The following is a 24117-nucleotide window of genomic DNA, read 5'->3' on the forward strand; positions in this document are numbered from 1 at the left end:
CATCACAGGTTCCTTCTTAGAAAAAAGTTTCTTATTACTTGTCTCACCTCCCATGCTTGTCTCTATTTGTGGGCTATAAATGGAGAACTGGAATGCAGAAAGGACAGAAGACAAGAAAATGAAATTATAGGATTGCTTCAGGTTTACTTCAGCTGAGCAAACAGGTACAGCAAACAGGGAGAGCAGTTTGCAAGTCAGTTTGTTCCCCTCCTCTTTGAAGGGAAGCCTTTAAGCTTGGTGAGAGGAACCAGGGAAAAAAGGAACCTTTCAAGACCAAGGAGCAGTAAACAGCCTAACTTACAGAAAAGTTTGCTAGGAAAGGTCTGCTTGGAAAAAGGGCAGTAAAAGAGAAGAGGTGGATTCAGAGACCCAGAGAAATGGCTGGAGCTTGTCACAATGCCAGAACCACTGCCATTGCCTCTGCTTGCACCTCTGAGGTGTCTGTCCAGGCAGGACTGCTCACTGTTGAAGCTTCTACCTTGTTTGGTGCTGCGAAGACTGCGTCTTGCAGGTTCCTTTCAGTGACAGTCAGTTGGGGGAATGCCTGCAGTGTGAGTGGTACCTCTTCATGGTGTCCCTCAGGAAACAAGCAAGAGAGAGGGATGCAAGAGATGGCAAGGCTCCAAAGCATCCTCCATCATGAGACCATCATCAATTCAGTGCTGGAGGAGACGTCTAAGACTGTGGAGGAAGGACTGCCAAAGGCAGTGCTAGAAAAGGCAGAGGACATGGATTCCCAGAAAGGTGGAAGCTGGAAACTTGTGACCTCTGGCAGCAAGCAGAGATCTTCATCTCCACCTGCAGCAGTTTGCCTGGAGAACAGATATGGAGCCCTAGCAACAGAGGAGGAAGAACACATTAGATTGGTGGAAGAAGACAGACCAGGCTTCCCCAAGGTTGGAAGGATCAAGATAACTGCTACAAAGAACAAGTAACAGGTGATGGTTGTTGGAGACTTCCTTTTGAGGGGAATGGAGGCATCCATATGTCAGCCTGCCTCAGGAGGTCAGCCTCACCTCAGTCCCTGGAGAAATGATGGAACAGATCCTCAAGGAATCCACTTCTAAGCACTTGGAGGAGGTGATTAGGAACAGCCAGCATGGATTCACCAAGGACAAGTCATGCCTGCACAACCTGATTGCCTTCTATGATGAGATAACTGGCTCTGTGGATGCGAGGAGACCAGTGGATATGATATACCTTGACTTTAGCAAGGCTTTTGATACCATCTGTGACAAGGGGCCTTCCCAAGGTCGGTCCAATCGTTGGCCCATCCACCTGTCCAGGGCAGTCCGCCCACCTGACTTGTCTGCCATGCCTTTGTTGGAACTAAATAGTTGTTCATAGGTGGGAGGCTTCCTATTTATTGCTCCGATGCCAAGGGTGTAATGAACAGTTCCGACCTCCCCTTTACCGTGTTCCATGCCTCATAGATAGCATCCAAACAGTTGACTCTCACTTAGCCCTTTCCAGGGCCGAATTCTGCCCCTATGCTGGGCCTCTTTCAAGCCCCATAACTGGGTCCCACACACACTGCCCCTTTTACTGGGTCACACTCATTCTTGCCCCACCACGGGCCACAGACTCTGCCCTACTCCATACAGCCCTTCAGGTTTCCTCTCTGTCACATTTGGTCCTGACCCCTCGCAGACCTTCAGGCCACCCAATTCAAGCCCCCCTCTACAACACAGCATCAGACCTGCCACCCCAAATTCTGGCCTGACTCCAGCCCCTGGCCCTCTCTGGCCTTGGGCATCTCACACTCAGCCTATGGCCCACTCAAGCCCCAGGTGTCTGCCAACATACCTGGGCCCTAGACTGTCCCCTCTATGGGGTTACCCACCAGGTAGTGGGGGCTGGGGCTTTATGAAGCCCCATCCTTGCCTTTCATTGGGGAGGCAGAGGTGCGGCATTTCTTGGGGTCTGCCCTACCACAGGCAGCCCCACCACACTATCCAACCCCAGCAGGGTGCAGTTTCAGGTCTTACCCAGGACTAGAAGGAACCTCCTCCGCCCCATAGTTCCTACCCTAATCTCTAGGTGTTCCAGAAGCAGCAGATCTCCAGCTGGGTGATGTTACTTCAGCAGCATCCCTGTAGCAGCTGCCAGCTCTGCTCTCAGGGCCTGGACTTATACCCAGGCTGCCTAGCCCTCCACCAATCAGGCAGCCTCCTTACTGTCATGCAACTGCCTGATTGGGTCTGCAGCCTGCTTAAGCCCTTAAAGTGGCAGGCACCCAAAGGTGCACTACCACACTATCTCCCACAACATTTTTGCAAGCAAGCTAAGGAAGTATGGGTTGAATGGACTGTAACGTGGATAGAAAACTTGCTGGATCATTGGGCTCGTAGGGTAGTAGTCAATGGCGTAATGTCTAGTTGGCACCCAGTGTCAAGTAGAGTGCCCCAAGGATCAGGCCTGGGGCCAGTTTTGTTCAATATTTACATCAATGACCTGCAAGATGGGATAGAGTGCACCCTCACCAAGTTTGCAGATGACACCAAGCTGTGGGGGGTAGTAGATACGCTGAAGGGTAGGGCTAGGATTCAGAGAGACCTTGACAAATTGGGAGGATTGAGCCAAAAGAAATCTGAGGTTCAATAAAGACTAGTGCAAAGTCCTGCACTTAGGATGGAAGAATCCCATGCACCAGTACAGGCTGGGGACCAACTGGCTAAGCAACAGCTCTGCAGAAAAGGACCTGGGGGTTACAGTAGACAGTAAGCTGAATATGAGCCAACACTGCGTCCTTGTTGCAAGGAAGGCTAACTGCATACTGGGCTGCATTAGTAGCAGTGTTGTCAGCAGATTGAGGGAAGCGATTTTTCCCTTCTATTCGGCACTGGTGAGGCCATATCTGGAGTACTGTGTCCAGTTTTGCTCCCCCACCCCAGTACACAAAGGATGTGGACAATTTGGAGACAGTCTAGTGAGGGGCAACAAAAATGGTTAGGGGGCTGGTGCACATGACTGATGAGGAGAGGCTGAGGAAAGTAGGTTTATTTAGTCTGGGGAAGAGAAAACTGAGGAGGGATTTAATAGTAGCCTTCAACTACTTGAAGGGTAGTTCCAAAGAGGATGAAGCTAGACTGTTCTCAGTAGTCAGAGATGATGAAACAAGGAATAATGGTCTCACGTTGCAGCAAAGGAAGTTTAGGTTAGATATTAGGAAAAACTCTCTCACTAGAAGGGTAGTAAGCACTGGAACAGTCTACCCAGAGAGGTTGTGGACTCTCCATCCTTAGAGGTTTTTAAAGATCTGGCTAGACAAAGCCTTGGCTGGCATGATCTAGTTGGGGCTGGTCCTGCTTTGAGAAGGGGGTTTGACTAGATGACCTCCTGAGGTACCTTCCAACCCTAATATTCTATGATTCTATGACTACCTGTGCTGTGCTTGAAGCCTGGAGCTCATGGGTAATTTCCCAAACTGTAGAAAGGGCAAAGCTAGGAGGTGAACAGGGACAGGGTTGACCTTAGACCTCAAAGTACAGAACTTCCAGGCTTGGGATGGATTGTTGCCAGGGATAAAGCTTAGGGTTTAAGCTTGGTATGGGGTTAAGGGCAACCTTAAAGTCAAACCCTAACTATCAGTTAGCCTTACTGACCAAAAGGAAAGTACCTGACCAATAGAAAAGTACTCCCCCCAGCTTGGCATCATCTGCAAACTTGGTGAGGGTGCACTTTATCCCATCTTGCAGGTCATTGATGCAAATATTGAACAAAACTGGCCCCAGGCCTGATCCCTGGGGCACTCCATTTGACACTGGCTACCAACGAAATTATGCCATTGACTACTACCCTCTGAGCCCAATGATCCACCCAGTTTTCTAGCCACCTTTTGATTTTAGGAAAGCCAACTTTCATAAGCTCAGGAAGCTGGTTGCCAAGGCCCTGAGAAACCAGAATCTAACAGAGAGAAGAGTCCACGAAGACTGGTCACTCCTTAAGGATGCAATCCTTGAAGCATAAGGCATGTCCATCCCAGCCCAAAGAAAAGGCTACAAAAGGGTTGGGTGACCCCCCAAATAGGGGACTCATGAACCTCTTATACCTGAAAAGAGAAGCCTACAAGGGTTGCAAGTCAGGCAACATCACCAAGGAGGAATAATCCGCACTGGCCCACACCTCTAGGGAGCAAACTAGGAAAGTCAAGGCCGAAATTGAACTCAAATTGGCTACGGGAATCAGGGACAACAAAAAGTCCGTCTTCAGATGCATGGGAAGTCGGAAGAAAGTAGGAACCAACACTGGACCCTTGCTAAACCAAATGGGGCAGGTGACAACCGACATCCAGTAAAAAAGATAATGTCCTTAATGACTACTTTGTGTCAGTCTTCCATCAGCCCAAGGGGATCACCCTGCCCAACAAGATGCAGGATTGCCAGGACATGGGTGAACACACACGTATCATTGGTGGATACCTCGTGAAAGGAAACCTTGAGAGGCTGGACACCCACAAATCAGCTGGTCCGGATGGAATGCACCCACAAGTGGTAAAAGAACTGGCGGACATTATAGAGCAGCCACTGGCAAGAATATCTGAGAACTCATGGCACTTGGGTGAAGTTCCTGAGGATTGGAAGAGGGCCAATGTGGCGCCCATCTTCAAGGAAGGGAGAAAGGAAGATCCAGGGAACTACAGACCAATCAGTTTGACCTCAATCCCTGGAAAGATATTGGGGGGGGGGGGGAGGGGGCGGGAAAGCAAAGAAACCACTGACAACAGGCTAATGGAATGTAATATTCTGAAGGATAGCCTACGTGGCTTCATTGTAGGTAGGTCTTTCCTGACGAACCTCATTTCCTTCTACAACCAGGTGACACACCACTTGAACAAAGGAGAGGAGGCTGACATCACCTACTTGGACTTTAAAAAAGCCTTTGACTTGGTCTTCCAAGAAGTCCTCATGGTTAAACTGGAGAACTATGCATAACTCTCCAAGGGTACTTGGAAAGGGGCTAGGGGGTATGCGCGGGCAGGCAGGAACAGACAACCATGACCTACCACCCCACGCTGCTGCTTCCCAGGACGGGGGGGGGGGCAGCAGCTCCCCTCTGTGGGCCACACAGGCACTATCCATCCGGCCAGATTTGGGGGGTGGGGTGTGGGGGGGTGGAGCTCGCATGCGGCAGCCGCCGCCACCACCCACCACCCTGCACTGCTGTGTGCAAGCCCCCTCTGTCCCCCCAACTCCGCAACTGACCACTGCCACTCCCCGCGCTCTGTATCCAGCCACCACCACCACCCCCCTCCCCGCGTCCAGCTGCCACCACCCTTCTCCACCAGAAGTATACCCAGAAGAGGTACACTCCTTCAAAAAGGTTAAAAACCCCTGGGGTAGAGGAATGCACACAGGCAATCACTGTGAAACAGCTGATTGCTGTAAACTCACATCTGAGCTTACCTCACAATAATTTGTTTCTGTGTGCTTAGGAACTTTCAAAACCTCAAGGCTCATCTCACTTGGCTGGTGGGATGCCTAGAAATCTCAGATGTATAGTGATTGCTCCCTTACTTTTACTGAAGAGGGAAATGCCATGAATCTAACACATTTCCTTTTTTCTAAATTTGTGTCAAAGTTAATTCAATATGTAAAACGAGAACAATAATTCCCTTTCCTTAGTTGCTCAGCTTTTGAGCTTTTCCTTATGTTTGTGATTATAGCTTTCCAGTCACCAGAGGACAGGAGCATTAGGCATGCTGCTTGTTTGATATCTAAGGGTCAGCCAGAAAGTAATGCTTCCTAATTTTTAATCTCCTAAGCAAGCCACGGACATGGAAGATGTTTGTCTTGTTAACTTCTTGGCTATGAGAACTACAATAAACTCAAAGGACCATGTGAAAACCCTGAAGAAACTGAAAATATTGCATGCAAAGAGCCCAACAGAAGCATGTCTGAAGTACTGCTTCTGCATGACAATGCTCACCCAAACACACCAGCTTGCATACCAGAGGCAAACTCATTGTTTTGGATAGACTGTGCTGCCCCAGCCTTCTCACAGGTAAGGGGATGCACTACGAGGGTGAAATTTGTGGGATGACAGCTAAGTGACAGAGGCTGAGTAACTGACTGCACAACAATGACAAGGACTTTTACAAGCTCAAGGTTGATGGAAAAGGTGACTATGTTGAAAAGATAGCTTTATGTTTAGCAACATTGCACAAGTTTTTCATGCAAGTATAAGCAGACAAGGGTCTTTGGGTAAATGTGATATCTTTTATTAGACCAACTAAATAGCTGGAAAAGTTGTTCTTTACAAGCTTTCAGACACAAGTAACCAACACCCCCATGCAAGTACACTATTTTTTCAATAATATTTGGTTAAGAAAAGAAAAAAAAAAGAAGTGTTACTTTCTGACCAATCCTCATACTGAAAATGAAATGTGAGGTTCTGAACAAAGTGTAAGTTTCAAACATCTCAACTGTGAAAAAAAAATTCAAAATGTAAACCAGCACGGTCAGTCATTCTGCTCAAGTCTGCAGAGAGCCTGAAACAATAACTGAGAGATGAGAATTCTCCTTCCCCAGCTGTTCTTATTTGAGTGTCAGCTCTACAGCCCCAAAATGACATCTCATTGCTGTTGGGATAAAGTGAGACAAGCTTTCAAATGCAAGACATTTTTCATCAGGTCTTATTTGGTGAAGGGATCCACATAATAATTATAAACCAGTGGTGCTCAGTCTTCTGGCCCATCAGGCCCCAAACCACACCCAAATGCCAGGATTGGGCCTTCAGACCCTGCACCACTCCTAAGTGCCAGGTTTGGGCCTGGTGCTCAATCCAAAAGATATCACACTAAGAAATCCTTGCCCCTCATATATTTTCTGGACTATCGTAGCTATGATATCACTCTTATACTACCATCTCATTACTGGTCATTTTAGTGGATGGAACAGGGAAGATATCGGGAGTGAAGACCCTCAGATATAGCAACATCTTCCCACCAGCTACAGGGAAAGAGAAGACTCAAAAAGCCAGCAGAAAAAATAAGAAAAAAAAAAGTGTGGAAAGAAAATAAATCAAAGGGCAGAAAGGTTGACCAACTAATGGAAAGCAGATTATGTCTGAGATGCTGAACATGAAAGTAAAGAGCAATCAATAACTACTCTATTTATTAATAGATAAGGTACACCAAGAATAACGGGTTTGATGCAGACTATGTATAATAACAATCAGCCAAAGACTCATTGTGGAACATGTAGTTCTAAACCCATGCCCAATCTATTGTCCATAGTTATAACCAGCAGTGCTCAAACCCCAGCCCTCAGGCCAGATACAGCACTAGGTCATCCAGCCTGCAGGGCTCTCCACAGGTCTGAAGATTTGACAGCAAGGGAGTGGTGGCACCATTCCCCTGCTGCCAAATTTCCGGACACATGCAGTCCAGATAGCATGGTCCTGCGTACCGGATCAAGCTCTGGCACACAGAAGTGGTACTGGGCACTGTAGTCCCAATCCCAGTATGCGGGGCCCAAACTTGGTGTGTGGGAGTGGCACAAGGCCTCAGAACCTAATCCAATCATGTGGGGGTAGCAAAGGGCCTGATCCAGTACACAGATTGGCCCCATGCCATTCATCTGACCTGCAGGGCCAGAAGATTGAGCACCACTGGTTATAACTACTATTAAAAAACTATTACAAAAAGGCAAAGGTGCACTAGCAATTGCTGACTGTCATCATCAGTATAAAGGGAAAATCACTAATGTTATTAGCAGACTTACCAGGAATTTCACTTTCACGGGGAACTGCCGGTCGCCCACCTGTAGCTATAAGAATGTGGGGAGCAGTGTACTTTTTACCACCAACTTCAACTGTAGGCTCTGGATCAGATGTAAAAGTTCCATAGCCACGAATCGTTTCTATGTGACCCTACAAAAATAAATCACAGATTGTGCTTTTATTCTGTTAACCACAGAACTGGCTGCTAGGGACAGAAAGAATCCATCACATCACCTAGTCCAGGGGTGTCAAACATACAGAAGACCCAACCTACAAATCTGATTCATGGGACTGGAAATTCTGTGGTGGGGCAAGCAGCAGCAGCATCAACACCCAATGCTGCCAGTGCCACCATTTTGGCAGGGTCAGCATCCACGGGGTTAGTACCACCACCGCAGAATCGCCAGGTTGAGATGCTCATCGGGGATGCCTTTCAGCAGCAACACGGCAAGCAGCAGCAATATCAGATGCTGGGGGTTAAGTCAGCCCACAGCAGTTAATAGCACTGCTCTTCACCCCACCACTGGAGATGGGTCATCTGGCTTGTTAGAAGCCCCACAATCCAGATCTGGTCTACCAGCCCAAATGAAATAAACATCCCTGACCAAGTACATATCTCTGCCTATGCAGCATTGCCTAATTACAGGGACAGAAGACAGGCAAGTGTCAGGCAAACCCCCATCAGGTCAAAAGATTAGTAGATTAGCTCTTTTGTGTCAGACAAGTGCTACGCAACAGTTGGCATTCTTACAAACAGCTAGACATTTTGGGTGCCTGTTCTGGATAACTTAAAGGAGTGTCACAGAAAGAAAGTGCTCAGAAACCACCTTCTAAGGGTCAGATCTCTGTGGTATCCTAGGCCTACGTTTACTTTTTAACCTAAAATGTTTATAAAAGAGGATAAAAACTTTTATTCTGCTTCCAGAGCTATAGTACACTTTGGGGAGCTAAAGAAAATCAAAGTCCAGTAAACTAAAATACAACTAAGCTGGTAGTTGTGGTAGCAGTAGTGGTCGCCTTATGGCATGCTGAGGCATAGGAAAAGAAGGTCTCTGTGTCATAAATTATAAACCATTTTTTTTTTAAACAAAACATAAGATTTCTCTGAAACAAAAAAGAAAAAGGCTACTAAGTATAATACGAAACTTCAGACAAGCTCAAAATGAAAAAATCTTAGAAAAATCATGCTTTGGGTACTACAAAAAGAGGCAGCTTATAACAGAAGGCTGTAATCATAAACATGGTTCACATACAAGTAACAAAAAAGTTTACAGACCTTGTTTAAATTATTTTGATAGATCTCATTCAGGCGGCTCACATAGGCATCACGTTTTTCTTTAATTATTCTGGAATAAAAAAGTTACTAATATTATACAAGTGTTTTCTCTTGCTAAGTCAATTTTACTAGCTTTACAATGCACAGGTCATGGACCAGAGTCAATAAAGATACCAAAAAAAAAAAGATACTAGCCTTTCACCACATATGGAAAGTGCTCAACTATTTTTCCATCATTCCCACTGCTAAAATCCTGCTTTTTCCCATAAAGAATAAATAAGTGACCTTTCACCTGGTATGTCTTCCTTTTAAAAGCTATTACTCTTAATTATCTCCTTCTGGGAACAGGATTTGAATTATGAATATATAAGATTAATAATGAGGTCTGCAAAGGCCCCACAGATGCACACATTTTACTGCCGATTTGAGCCTTCAAATTCCAGCCTAAATATACAAAAACAGCCGAGAGAGCAAGTGAACCGAAGCCGTGTGTTCCATTTGAAGGGACTTCTCTACGAGAATTGAAAAATCTGATATTTCCTCTGGATTCTAATACTCACGTTCCATACAAACATTTTACTTGTTGAGAAGCAGGGTACATTGGTCTTTGTGGAGCTCTGTAGCACCATGGCTAGACTGCTTTCTGCTTTCAATACCCAAGCTAGCTCATTTAAAACCAGCTATATCCACATTACATCACAGTCACTTGGGCAGGCGAGCGCATACCCTGCCACCTCACTGCTCCAGGCAAGTGTGCAGGACAGCATCTCATCTCACCTGCAGTTCCCTGCAAGCTCCCCTGTAGTATCGTGCTTCATGGAGGATGTGGGCTGCTGGCTCCCCAAGCACTGTGGGCTGCACTGCACTATGCTGTGCCACGACTGCGCTAGGAGTATGCAGCATAAGCCAGGGGAGGGAGAAAAACCCCGAGATCTCAGCTGCTGCTACAATCAGAGTAATAGGGGCAGAAGTGGCTGCTGGGTGGGAGCCCTGAGGCTGAATGTGAAACTGTCATGGGCCACATGCAGCCCATGGGCCACCAGTTGGACAGCCCTGGATACAGGAAAGAGTCCGGTATTCAATGCCACTTTAATCTTTAACAGTGCCTGTCAAAAATACCACAGGGCATCCATTTCTACAGTTGGGCAGTAAAAAACATAGACCTCAAACCTGAACCTAATGTCAACAGCTTTTTGCTTTCCTGGATGAAGTAAACTGGAGCGCAGGATTTTCACATAAGACACCCTTGTACCTGTGCGGGCCGGGAGTGGTCCGAGGCCCTTTTTTTCGCACGGCGGGCTGTGGCCAGCAGCCCGGACACACCGGGTCGGGGAAGGCAGGCGGCACGCTAGAATTAGGCACGGACGCTTAATGGTTGATTTAAGATTGTTTACTTACACTGTAGATGGTCGCGGTGCAGGCTGGAAAACTTCCAAGAAAACTTCGCTTAAGTCCCAGTTTAAGGACTCGGACAGAGCTCTGGATTCACTCACACGAAGTTTGCTAGGCTCCGTGGAACTTGCGCACAGGGAAGGGTACATCGAGGGATTAGGCGGCGATGGGGAGAGGCGAGAGGCTGATCAGACCCCTATAGCCTTCTTGAAATACACGCTGAGTCCGATAGGCTCTGCAGCGCTTAGAGATCTTCACGAGACGTGAAGTCTCCTCCTCCTGATGTTCGTGGAGTCCTCCAACTTGGGCGGAAACCACTCAAGCCTCTTATACGGCTAGCAAGCCAATTGCTAGCCGCCACGTAGGAATAATTTAGAACTGGCCAATAGTGGGGCACAAATCTGAATACAAATGGCGGGAACTCCTTGCAACGTGCATTTCTATGTTGCAACAAAGAAATGCACCCTGCAAAGAAAGCTACAAGTGGCGGGAAATAATTTAGCAGTGCTGAAACACACACAAACAAAAAATCACACCCTTGGGTTGTGACAGTACCTTTGACCTAGACCTTGCCCAGCGCTACTGGACTACACCACAAGAAAGTTTATCACTCTGAGAAGACTGCCCAGTATAGGAACTAACACAAGCTCCATGTTAAATTGAGGGTGGAGGTATGACTAGCTGTTGTTGCATCAATTAGATTTCAGAGGATTTTGGCTACTCCAATCCTGCTTTTTCTCAGTGTTCTTTTCCAGAATCAAGCCAAGATACAGCTGGTAAAGGCAACAGCAGTAAGATTTTCTTAATCAAGGAATGGAGGGCTGCTGGCAGCCTACCGCCCATTTCATGTAGTATTCCAAACCACCTATGAGAGACATGGAAAAAATCTGCAGGCAACTGGATGAACCTTGTTTCTCCTACAGTGTGCCATGTACATTGGAATGAGATGGGGGTGCAGGAAGTAGTGCACTAATTGCTATTATACATAAAAGAAGGTACTCTGAATGTAGTGCACTTTAAAAATAAAACTGCTGGGCAAGAGGATAAATGCAAAAGAGTGACCTGGAATAATACACTTCAGACTTACCGCCAATTAAATTTCACATCTGGCATTTCATACCCATAGTCTGCATGATCATGGATGAATTCAAAGTGGACAGCTGTGTTCCACATTACCTATTCCAAGGACACAGAGAATATTAACTTAGGTACACTTAATGTTCCTTTCTCTTATGCTGTGCCTAGTAATTCAAGATGAATTCAATATATGATTTCAAAGGACATTATTTTAACAGTTGGTCTTGTACCTTAGATCCCCAAAAACCTTAAGAAGGAAGCTACAAGTAACCCTGTGCACGACAGTGATGCAATACTGGCCACAAACAGACATTTATTTCCCCTAGTAGAAATCGGAGGGGAAGCAGTATAGACATTCAGTTTGTAGCCCCTCCCTTTCCCCTGCGCTCTGTGCCTTCCCAAAACCAGGGTCATCTCATTCTGGGAAAGGCAAGGAGTGCCTGCTCCACTCCTCTCTGTCCCCAAGGGAAATATAACAGCAGAGAAAAACTCTCTGCACTTCCCCCGATCAAGGTCTGAGAAACATGGGGGTCTCCAGGAGCAGAAGGAAAAACTGGGGCATGGAGTCTTATATTGGGAATTCCAGAGTGAGAAGAAAGCAGGGAGCAGCTAGCAGCCCCTCCCAGTCTCAGGAAAGCAGGAGAGCCTTTCCCACAACTCCACTCCTCCTGGTCCCCTGGAGGCATCAAGCTGAGGGAAAAGCATATAGGGCATCTTTACATGTACTCTGGGAATGGAGGTGCTTTCTAAGAGCTGCTCTAATTAAAGCGCCCACCAGGTGTTGTGCATTCAGCATCCCCATGCATCAAGATGGCAGCAGGGACATTTAAACTAAATCTCACTTGACCAACTTTAGTTAAAGCACCCCGCCGCTATTTCTGAAGTGTGGGGATGCTGATTACATGAGATGTGGAGGCTGCTGGAGCATGCTAATTAGCACGGTCCAGCAGACTCTATTAATCACCTCCGCTTCAATGCACTTTAATTACAGCACGTCAGAGCAGCGTCCCCACACATCTATAGGCAACCATAGACTTTTGGTCTCCCAGGAGAAACTCTCTAGGGAGTTATTTAAGCCTGGTTGTGCCCAAGTTATTTTTCTCCCAGAGCAGCTATTTTTGCTCTGGGAGAAAAAGCTAGAAAGACTGCACACTGCGCAGTGATTCTCCCAGTAGAAACTGAACAGCTGTACATAGCCACTGTGCATACACATGGTGACCACTGCACACTTCAACGAGGAATACAATATACTGCTCCCTGAATAGCCTCAGCTCTGCCCTCTGGTACAGGGAGCAGGAAATGATAAAGCTATTTTGCAACTTCTGTGCTTGAAAATTCATGAAAATTCTGAGCAGAAACATCTCTCTCAATTTGACAAAAACAGGAAGAAAGGGAAAAACACTACCTTTTTTGGTACACATCCAACGTTCACCTACGAGAAAAGAAGATTAAGTCTTAGTCTGTATTTATAATAAAAGCAATGGTTTAGAAAATGCTAAGTATTACAGAATTAACTTAAGGGTATTTCTGTTAAATCAACATTTTTTTCCTCAATCAAAGCAGAAAAAAACCCAACTGTCCTTACAATGCAGAGGCATCTACTTCTTGAAACTGAGAAGAGAGGTCTTAGGTTGGCTAGTTCAACTCCAATGACCAGATCCAAAGATGCAAATTCTCCAAGGCTTGTTCCAATATGAGATAGTAGTTAAAAAACCTCATATGCTGCTCAATTTTAAAGGTGTTTTCTTTCAAAAGTGTAAATAACAGTTTAATAACTAATTGATGGCACTTTTTATAGGGAATTCTGCTCAGTGTTGCCTGACTATCATGCAGCATCATGCAGAAAGCCACGCTGCCTCTAATCACAGAACTTAAGAGACAGGAAATCTGGATCTGGTCTCAGCGCTGCCACCGGCTTATACAAGGAATGTCTTTACATCTCATTTCCTCCACCTGTTAAAGCTGCCTTTCAAATTACTGGGTCCATTTCTATTTCAAGGACAAAAGGTCTGTTGTCAAGCACACCACCAACTTACAGAACAGGCACACACCAGTTAGTAAGCTATACACTGGAAAAGAGCTCTGGGTTTAAAAGTGTTTGAAGACAGCGATTCATCATCAGACATTGCCATGCCAACATGAGTGGCATCTAGCCTGACAATGTAAGACAAAACACGTTAAATGGCTGCTTAAGTCTGCATCCCAAAAGTGATCAAAGCCCTGTGTGCTCTTCCTTCTACAGGCACAGTAGCTCTCTCTACTCTTCGCTCTTGCAGTCAAGGATGAGAAGAGTAGTCCTGATGAAAACAGCTGTGCCAGGCAAAGCCCAAAGTGTTAGGTGTAGTTACTGGCAGCTTGTCTTCCCCTAAAGCAGGGCTGCTCGACTTTTGCTGAAGCATGCAGCAGGCAAGAAAATATTTTAGCTGCTATGAAGACACTCCTCTCCTTTACTTCCTGCTTAAGCCATCCTGTCTTCTTCACACTTCAGCCATAGTGCTTCTGAGGTACTAGCTACCTTGTCATCAGTAGCACCAGAGGTGGGTCATCCTAAACACGAAAAATAGTCTGGGAGTACAATTCAGCGCCGCAGCCTTCAGGTCTGGCTGAAAGGGAAGTTTGGCTTTTCCCTTCCAGTTGTCGCTGAAGTGTATTCATATCGCCCGAAGGGAAGTTTTCAACAAAAATTCCTAGCTTTTTTTAAAGTAAGAGGCAAGCAAGCCAGGCAGAACCCGCAGCTAACCCGTCCTCGATTCTCCCACTTTCGCAGGGGCAGGGAAAGGAAAGCTAATGGACCTGCTCTTCCCCGCTCCAAGGACACTTGATCCTTTCCTGCCTGCAGAAGAGGGACGGTCCCGCCCGGCTTCCGGTGCCAACTGCGCCTCCCCGGGGGGACTGGGCAGGCATCACCCGGCCACCTCCATGTCCAGAGGCTCCCGCCCCCGCTGCCCACTCACGCAGGTGCCGCCCAGGCGGTGAGCCTCCACCACGGCCACGCGGGCCCCGAGCTCGGCCGCCCGCCGCGCGCTGGCCAGCCCGCCCGACCCGCCGCCCAGCACCACGTAGTCGTAGGCAGCCGCCATGGCGCGGCCCGGCAGCGAGCGGACAGACATGCCCAGCGCGGGGCTGCTGAGTCACCCCCGGGGCGGGGCCGCGGGGAGGGGCCGGGCCGGGGCTCCCCTCCGCGCTCCTGCCCCGGCTGGGGGGAGCTCGCGGCACGCGCACAGCGGCAGCCCCACTCGCGGGTAGGGAGCAGAAAGCAGAGCAGCAGTTCGGGCGGGAGAAGGGGCCCCGAGTGGCACGTGGGGATGGTCGGGGGCTAATTTGTGGCAGGCCTGGCAAAAGAGTTGTCCCCACCCCCAGGACCTTAAGGCATGAAGGATGTGTAGGGGGTGCTCGTGCACCCCCTGGCAGCCCGCGCTCCCCGCTTAGGCGACGGGCAGGCGGGAGTACCAGTGCCAGCCCTGTGGGCACGGGCCGGGGTGTGGGGGCGCCGGGGTGTGGGGGCGCCAGGAGAAGTGCCCTGGCACTGCCGGGAGCGCGGCCTCCTGGCCGCTGCGGGGAGCTGACTCAGGAGGTACCAGTCACCCATGAGGATGCGTGCCCCTGGAGCCTGTGGGGCACAGCGACCGCCTGCAGGCAGCGCAGCAAGCAGGGAGTTCCGGCGGGGGGGGGGGCAGCATGGTGAGTGCCAACTGGCAACTGCCCACAGAGGACGAGTGAGGGGGTGGCGAGCGGCAACCACCTGCAGACACCATTGGCAACACTTTTCTTAGGGGGTGCACATGCACCCCCTACGCATCACCAGTGCCTTAAGGCATGGGTATGGGTCAATGCCTCTGCTGATCTTAGCGGATGTCCCCCAGGTTGGAGGGAGGAGGCTGCAGGGGGGTGAGGTACTCCACAGGACACTAATTAGTTCTGAGTAGGGGGCAGGATGAGTCTGTGGCTCTGAAGTGTAACAAAAAGGGGCTGATCTTGAGAAAGTGTGCTTCTGCAGCAGTAGATACAAGAGAAAGGAGGCGGGGGAGGACTCATGGTTGGATCTATAAAGCAAATCTGGGCCTAACTGCCCCTTTAGGAAACGTAGGTACTTGGGTAAAGGCAGAAGTTCTTTGGCTGAAGATAGACTGGCACAAAGTCCAAACTCTGTAGAGTTGCCCTTGGGCTTATATGGGGCTGTAGCATCATGTAAAGAGGGGGAAAACAAGGACAAATTATCATATTGTTTCCCTAGGATTTCAGCCTCTTGGCAAGGGTTTACTTCCTCTGGAGTGCTGGGCAGAATAAGCTGCTGTATCCACATGAGCCTCCTCTTAGCACTTAGAGCAACGAGAAACCAAGCAGTCGCAGCAGACACTGGGCATGTCTACACGAGACCTGTACTGACAGATGCCTAATTAGCTTGGCAGTAAATCTCTTCCTCTACTACCCTATTAGGCCACAGGAAAGTAATAAACTCCACAGCCGGGTAGTACTTGTAAATACAAGTACTACCCTGCTGCAGAGTTTTTTCATGTGCAGTGGTCATATCTAACACTGACCTGGCTGATAGGGACGCAAGGGTGCTTTGTTGAGGGGGCTGCCTGCTTGCTGCCCTGTACTGGAGCACCCTCGTGCTCCATCCAGCCCATCTACACCACATAGAGCTAGGTTGCAGCAGCCCTGGGCTGGCAGGGTGACCTGCCCAGGGCTCCTTGTCAACTGGGGCTGCTTCAACCTGACTCAACGTGCTACAGTCCTGGGCACATATTCAAATGGCACACCCAAGAGCAATAAACTCTGGCACAATTGCTTCCAATTAATTGCACATATAGATGTGCCCAGTGTCTCCAAACAGAGTGCCTTGCTCAGACACAACTTGTTCTCTGACTCCACTTTCATTTTAGCAAAGGCACTGACCCATACTGCTGCCATGTCACTAGGGTTGCTAAAGCAACTATCATGATGGTAGACTTATTTTACAGATAGACTTCATAGAATCATAGTGTTGGAATGAACCTCAAGGGTCATCTGGTACAACCTGCTACACTTAAATCATCCCTGACAGTTTATCCCACCTCTTCTTGAAAGCCTTCAGTGAAAGAGATTTCACAGCTTCCCGGAGCCGTCTATTTCACTGTTATATCAAGAAGTTTTTCTTGATATCTAATCTAGGCCTACATCTTGAAGCCACTGCTTTGCATCCTGCCCTCTTCAACAAAGATAAAAAAAAAAAGTGTTTTCACTTCTCTTTATTGCAGCCTTTCAGATGTTTGAAGATGCCTATCTTCTCTCTTCTTTGCAGCAGCTTCATGTTGCTTTCTCAATCTGCCCAGGCCTCTCCAGACAACTTTAGCAAATACTTAAGTAGTATATAGGGTACGCCTCATGTCAAACTGATAAGCCCTGCCCCTTGACAGGTGCCCGGCCCCCCTGGTCACCGTCTTGGAGCTGGAAGTCCCACCAGGCCCCCTGTGGCACTCCCCCTCCCCTACAACCCCTGATCTTTGCCACCAGAAGCCCCGCCCCCTTTCCCTGGAAGTACTCCATGGGGGGAGGGGGACAGGTTCTGACCCTGGAACCAGAAGTCCCGGCTGTCACATGGCCTATGACACCAGAAGGCCTGTCCCCACGTTGCCATGTTGATCCCAGAATCCCTTGTTCCCCATCACATGGCCTTTGACTTCAAAAGGCCCACCCACATGACCTAGCCCCCGCCCTCCCCACACCTCCACGTTGGTCCCAGAATCCCCTGCCCCCACCTAGGCCACGAGGCACAGGCATGACCTATCTGGAAAGCGTGGGGTTGTGACCCCTCTAACATCTTTCCCCACTGCCCTCGACCAATCAGTGGGGGTTTCAGGGGTGCCAGATCTCCCCAAGAATAGCACTAAACCAACTGGAGCAAACGTAGGGGTGGGACCTAGACTGGAAGACTCAGCCTGTCTGTTTTCCCAGGCCTGTTTGGGGAACCCTCCAAAGCACGCTGCATGTTTTCTGAAACCACGCTAATGCAGACAGAAGCAAATATGGATCCTTACACTATGCTGGTAAGACCCTTTGTTCGTGCTATACCGCCAAGGCTTGCCAGCTATCTGCCAAGAAAATGCTACCGTAGTGATAGCTCTGAGAGAGGGAGATGAAGGAGAACACCCCTCCTAACACAACAGTCGTTTGAAGTGACTGACCCTGGGCAGGACACCTGTGCAAGTCTGCAGCAGGCTGGGGAGCTGGCTGACCAGACTCCCAAAGCAAGCACTGAGGATTTGGGAGAAGAGGTGTGCCTTGAGTTGGACTGTGGGTGGGGAGAATATGGTTGGAACCACGAGTGTGGAGACCCTTAGGGGTTTGGTGGGTTTCCTGTAGCCAGGGTGGGAATTAGCTATGAGCTGATTAGACCATGACTAACTAGAGTTTTTCATTTGAAATCCCTCCACAGCTAAATGAAGCCTTTCTAATGAATCCAGAAAGACAACACACTAGAAGTCCTTTAACCCTGGTATTGGAAAATGGAAGCTGTTTTTATGAAGAACAGAGGCTCCATATTGAAGAAGATTTCTCTTCATCTTTTAGAAGAAAATTAGGAATAGAACTAGTAGGTCCTGTTTCCCATCAAAAGCATGAAAAACTCATGAGCGCTTATGCAGGCTTCGTTTTATGGCATAATTAAATATTGTTTGAGAATGAGGTGTTGAAGAGTATGTGGGTTGTTTTTTAGATGAACCAGAATAAGGAAGCCACAAGAGTGTGAACTGGACGGCTGAGGATATAAACCAAACAATTCGGGAACTTTGTAGTGAGCTGTGTATGGAAACCATTTTAAATATTGTTCATAGATTCATAGATCGTAGAGCCTGAAGGGACCACAATGGATCATCGTGTCCGACCCCCTGCCCCTGGCAGGAAAGAGGACCAAGGTCAGATGACCCCAGCCAGGTGACTATCTAGCCTCCCCTTGAAGACCTCCAAGCTAGGTGATAGCACCACATCTCTTGGAAGCCCATTCCAGATCCTGGCCACCCTTACTGTGAAAAATTTCTTCCTAATATCTAACCTAAATCCACTCTCAACTAGTTTACACCCATTATTCCTAGTCACTCCCTGGGGCGCCTTAGTAAACAGCACTTCCCCTATTCCCTGTTGACCTCCCCTAATAAATTTATAGGCGGCCACAAGCTCTCCCCTCAGTCGAGACGACTCAAGTCAAGAGACTTGTGAAGGCTGAAGAGATTCAGCTCTCTCAACCTCCCCCCGTAGGGTCTATCACGAAGGCCACTAATCATGCGAGTGGCCCTCCTCTGGACCCTCTCGAGATTCCCCGCATCCCTCTTGAAGTGCGGTGCCCAAAACTGGACACAGTACTCCAACTGCAGCCTGACCAGTGCTGTATAGAGCGGGAGCATCACCTCCTTTGTTCTATTAGTCATGCACCTGCTAAAGCACTACAAGGTACAATTGGCCCTGTTGATGGCCTTGTTATGCTGCCGGTTCATGTTCATCTTGGAGTCAATTATGACTCCAAGGTCCCTCTCTGCCTCCGAGCTGCTGAGAAGGACGCTCCCTAACCTATAGGTGTGCGGGGGGTTCCTCCTTCCCAGGTGGAGTACCTTACATTTATCTTCACTAAATTGCATCCTATTTCTCTCTGCCCATTGATCCAACCTGTCCAGGTCAGCCTGAATCTGCTCCCTGCCCTCCGGTGTACTAACTTTGCCCCATAACTTGGTATCATAAGCGAACTTGGAGAGGGTGCTCTCCACATCCTCGTCCAAATCGCTGATGAAGATATTAAATAATGTTATTGCATTAGCTTATAGCCTGGGTTGTTTGAAATTAACTGAGAGGCATTTTGCTTGGTATAGCCATTGTTAATGTCTGCTAATTTGTCTAGAGACCCAAATTCTGCTCCATATGGAATTATCCAGGAAAAAAATAGGCCTCTCATACCCTATGTTGGAACACTTAATTGGGACAAGAGCTTATAAAACCGTGCTCTGGAGAAAAGTTTAGCCAGGATATAGTATAAAACTAGCAAAAAGCAGTACATTTTATACAGAATTTGATGGAAATAAAGGCTGTTTTAAAATGAATGCTCACTGTTGTCATAGAATCATAGAAGTAGGGTTGGAAGGGACCTTGTAGATCTTCAGGTCTGACCCCCTGCCTGGGCAGGAAGAAAACTGGGCTCAAATGACCCCAGCCAGGTAGGCATCAAGCCGCTTCTTAAAGACCCCCAGGGTAGGAACCAGCACCACTTCCCTTGGAAGTTGGTTCCAGATCCTAGCTGCCCTGACTGAAGTAGTTCTTATGGATGTCTAATCTAAACCTACTCTCCAACAATTTGTGGCCGTTATTCCTTGTTATCCCAGGGGGCGCTAAGGGAAACAAAGTCTCCCCCAAACCCTTCTGGTCCCCCCTAGTGAGTTTATAGACGGTCACCAGGTCCCCATAGATGGTCACCAGGTCATGTGCTGTTCAGTCTCTTGGGGCCCTGGGTGCATAACACTGGCAAGGGTGTGGATGGGTGAGGGTTCTGTTAACCTACAAAACACAACAAAACGTTGGCTGGGGCATTGTACTCTACCTTCCCTGCACAGTGAGGGTAAACAGGGTCCCCTCAAAAGGACATGTTGGAACATGCCTGAGGAAAGCAGGAAAGCTATGGAAAATTTGGATGGGCCATCATCATCAAGTCATCAGACCTATTGACTACAATAGGGTGGGATGTTTTCACCTGAGAACAATGAGGACCTCCCTGAGAATAGTGCTGAACCAATCTGATCAAGGAAAGGTGGAACCTAGATTGGAAGCCCCGGCACTATTCACACACCTCTCGCTCAGAAACACTGTGAAAGAGGTTCAGGTAACTGAGACAGATTCCCAGACGCCTAAAACTGGCCCAAGGACGATAACAGAACCCCAGCAGCCCATATCAGAGCCTTTCGTGGAGAGCACAGAGCTGGTGGACAGTCCTGCTCCAAGGGACACTGTTGAGGTAAGTAGATAATTTGGGGGGTGGCTTTCTATTGTCATCATGTAGGTCTGTGCTAATTATGCTTCCTTTGCAGGTAGGTGCTTCCCATACAGAGAGCTTTCAAAATCTACACATTGGCACCCCACTGAGAGTAAAGGTCTTTGCGTGAACTGTTTTTGCTCATGTCCTAACAAGAGGCATTCAAAATAAGACTGTTGCAGCTGTTTTGTCCAAAGACAATGGCAGTCAAGCAAGGTGTTGAACCCCTGGAGGTCCCTGAGCAGGGGTGTATGGGGCATTATTTGAGAATTTAAAAAGTAGCGCCCCCACCCCTGCTCAGAAAAGGTTTCTTGTGTGACCTGGTACAGTGTTTATGTTTTGTTAGTGTTTGTTTTGTTTCTGAAGGGGTGGAGACTGGTAAAATCATAATAATGAATTTGTTCACTCAGATTACTTCTGTAATAGAGACAGAGATGGTATTAGTTCTTCCCCCAAAGAGTTCGTCCCTAGGTGCCAGAGGAGAAGGCAGCTGGGTTCTGCTTAAGAAATTTGTGAACTCCCTGACTGATTCTAACAAAGTCCTCCACTCATGCTCCGAAATGGTCCTGACAGTAAATCCTAGTCTCTTAAAATATTTGCCTTGTACTGTGTCTGACAATTCAAAAAGCCATAGGTTGTCCCTGTCAATGGGTTCCATTCATTTTAATTGCAGCAGGAGATACAGCCATGGAAAAAGCAGCCATTAAGTTCAAAGGCTGCATGTTTTCCATCAATTTCTGCATAGCCATCTAAAAAATAGTCCCCCGCTTGAAATTCCACACCCTGTAAAGTATGCTGGATTTGGATTTTTTTTCTTTCTCGGAGGGGTACATTAACCACTGAATAGATTGGGATAAAAAATCTCTTTGTGATAATTGTCTGGGGGAAGAAGTACTGTGGTCAGGGGTTTCAAAAACATAAATCTGTACATGGCCATACAAAAAGATGCCAATGTGATATATTGGAAAGGGTCTTTGCAGAGACTTACCTATTTGAGTTTACCCTGTTACACCACCTCTACCTGCCATGTCATTTTCATAATCTCTTTCCTGTAGAGGCAAGAGGCCTCCTTCAAAATTTTTACATCCAGCTGCTGTAGCAGAAAGCCCCTTTTCCTCTTGCCTGCAGTTGCTCTCCCCTTCTTGGATATGTTTTTCTTCTTCTACCTTTTCTTCCTTCCTCTTTCTTTCACTTTAAGATAAGGAATTGTGTTTTGAAATTTGTATGTGTGCATTTTGTATCTCCCCTTGTATTTTGGTATTTTTATCTATTTGTGTGCCATGGCATTACTTTTGTAGCTTATATTTTATACTCCTCACCTTTCAACTTTCAACTAAATGTGTTTAGTTTCATAAGTAAGTTAAACATTGTAACAATGTTAACATGGGCAGGAATCAAACTGCCCTTCCCTGTGTCAGGCGGGCCCCTGAAAGAGCGAGTGAATCAGTGATTGAATGTGTAACACGGTAGCAGACAGTAATTAACACCTAAGGAAACTGCAGATCAACCAACGGAAGACCTCAATAGAAGACAATGTAACAACCGGAAAATCTCTAAACCTGAGTGATCAAGGGCTAGAAGCCCTGGCCTAAGTTAATCAACGCTGGGGACCAACTTTTGGGCTGAATATCTCCAGATTGACTGCTCCCAGAGCCCTATTCAAAATTCATCAACGGACTTCCAAACCTGCATGTACATGCGGACGACCCCTGGGGCTAACAGATGCTATCCAGTAGCCACTGAGGGGGAAGTCCCACAACCAAGGGTCAACAACCCCTGGATTGAGGGGGAAGTCCCCAATCCAAGGGTCAACAACCCCTGGATTGGGCAAACCTGAAAAGTGGGGAGTCACCAAAGTCTGCCAAGGACAGATAAAAAGCAGTGAAAAGTAACCCTCAGTGGCGCCCTCTTGATCTCCAACTTGACCAGCACCTGACCTGTCCAGCCAGAAGGACCAGCCAGCGACCCCCTTCTGGAAGATAACACCATGCTGAAAGAAGCCTCAATGGCAGACTCCAGTGCCTGTGGGATAGGTATACCTGACTCTTGTAGCTTGCTACTATGTGTGTGCATGTGTGGGGGGGGGGACCAGCCCCAAGGTTTATGATTTAACTTCATTACAGTGCTTCAATCCGCCTAATAAACCAGAATTTTAAGGATCCTGAGTTGGACATTTGTAGCCAACACTGCCAATAATAGGCCAATTCCTTTTGCATGTCAAAGGTCTTATCACGGTTGTTCTGATACCATTCTAAAAATTGCCCTTCTCACCAGGTGTCATACTTTCAACCCCACAGTACTCTGCTTCCAGGAGAAGTCCCACATAATTCTGTTTTTCCTGTGTGTTAAAATAATACGGGAAATGCCCTCTGCATTCTTTGAGTCCCATTGCTTGGGGGAGCTTGCTGCATTTCATTAACAAAAAGTTTAAAGAATTGTGACGGGCTGGCTGGTCACAAGCCAGGGGTTTTGCAGTGACTTAGCCCAGGGGTTTTGAAAGGGCAAAAGATGATTGGAGGACTTGGGATTCCCTTTCCTCACCAATCAGGCCCCAGAGACTCACCCTCCACGTCCCCTGATTGGCCCTGTGGGTCACCTGGAGGGGGATAAAAGGGGCAGTGCGGCTGACTCAGGGAAGAGACCAGCGAGGAACCACAAGGAAGGAGCTTCAAGGAGCTGGCAAGAGCTGAGCTAGCGGGGCAGGAGCAGTTGCCCCAGAAGAGCCTGAATGAGTGGGACCTGCAGGCAGCACTGGGGTCCTCAGCAGTGCGATGTGCGGCTGGCAGGAGAGGCTCCCCACTGGGCTCCAGGATCCCCTATGAGAGGCTGTGGCCAGCAGGAGAGGCTCCCCAGCTCCAGCAAGATCTGAGCAGCAACCTGAGAGGTTCCCAGTGAGGCTGGGGCTCCAGGAAAGTCAAGACCTCTAGCAGGATAGCATTGTACCAGCACTGGTGGCTATATGGCAGAGTTTCTGCCTACTATATGGGAGTTCTGAGTTCAAGTCCCAGAGTCCTAGTTTTGGTGACTTGGGGTAAGTGAGCTAACAAAGAAAATTCCTCTTGCAGTGGAAAGGGGCCATTGTGTTTTCCCCCTCTTTCCCCCTCCAGATGCCTAGGCCCTATATTCCTTGTAATTTGACATTTTGTATTTTGTGCCTTTTATATTTCCAGTAATAACAACCAGTATTGTTTGTTCTGCTTTTTGTGTTTTACATGTTGGTTAAACCTGTCTTTTGTCAACTGAATGAATATGTCTATGATTGTAAGTGTCTAACCTTTGTTGAATCCTGCCCCTTTGGGGCATTGTATTGTCCCCTATACCCCCCTGGTTTATACTGGTTATGTTCCCAGTATTGTTCCCTCATTAAAAGGAATATGGTTAAGTCCCCATTGGTGGTTTGGCTCTGCTCTGTAGGGGGAGGAGAGTCCCTACACCTCCCACAGCGCTTGTGCACCTGCTTTGATCCCTTCAGTTGGAGAGGGGGTACCTCTTGGAGTACTGCCCAGGTTACAGAATCTACACAAGCACCCATGTCACAAGTTTTGCCTGTCAGCAGCTAGAGGTGCAGGGCCCCAGAACCACCCTTCACCTATCTCCTTGACAGCTGGCAGGCTTCGTGACCGCAGCAGGGGCTAGCAGGCCTGCACCTTTCACCCTA

At 47.9% G+C, this 24117-nt stretch overlaps 1 protein-coding gene and 1 long non-coding RNA gene across 8 annotated transcripts in view; one reads left to right on the plus strand and one right to left on the minus strand.

Moving 5' to 3' along the window:
- Nucleotides 1–14577, minus strand: part of GSR (glutathione-disulfide reductase) — a 47619-nt gene extending 33042 nt beyond the window's left edge. For 6 of the 7 annotated variants that reach the window (XR_002092332.2, XM_006266908.3, XM_019494149.2 and 3 more), the window contains exons 1-5: nucleotides 14422–14577; nucleotides 12873–12899; nucleotides 11478–11566; nucleotides 8999–9068; nucleotides 7725–7872 (exon numbers count right to left, since the gene is read on the minus strand). Coding sequence is in view for 6 of the 7 variants with exons in the window: in XM_006266908.3 (XP_006266970.2) it covers nucleotides 7725–7872; nucleotides 8999–9068; nucleotides 11478–11566; nucleotides 12873–12899; nucleotides 14422–14577 (490 nt within the window). In the remaining variant the exon portion in view is untranslated. Of the gene's footprint in view, nucleotides 1–7724; nucleotides 7873–8998; nucleotides 9069–11477; nucleotides 11567–12872; nucleotides 12900–13982; nucleotides 14170–14421 lie in introns of those variants that run through there. The other variant, XM_019494150.2, reaches the window with a different exon arrangement.
- A 42-nt stretch (nucleotides 14578–14619) lies between these two features.
- On the plus strand, nucleotides 14620–23846 carry LOC106738337 (uncharacterized). Its single transcript, XR_001371795.3, has 4 exons — nucleotides 14620–14709; nucleotides 17405–17496; nucleotides 17886–20441; nucleotides 20515–23846. It is a non-coding gene; the product is annotated as an uncharacterized LOC106738337 (long non-coding RNA).
- The last annotated feature ends 271 nt before the right edge of the window (nucleotides 23847–24117 follow it).

The sequence above is a fragment of the Alligator mississippiensis genome, chromosome 2 (genome assembly GCF_030867095.1).
Source record: "Alligator mississippiensis isolate rAllMis1 chromosome 2, rAllMis1, whole genome shotgun sequence".
Classification (NCBI taxonomy): domain Eukaryota; kingdom Metazoa; phylum Chordata; order Crocodylia; family Alligatoridae; genus Alligator; species Alligator mississippiensis.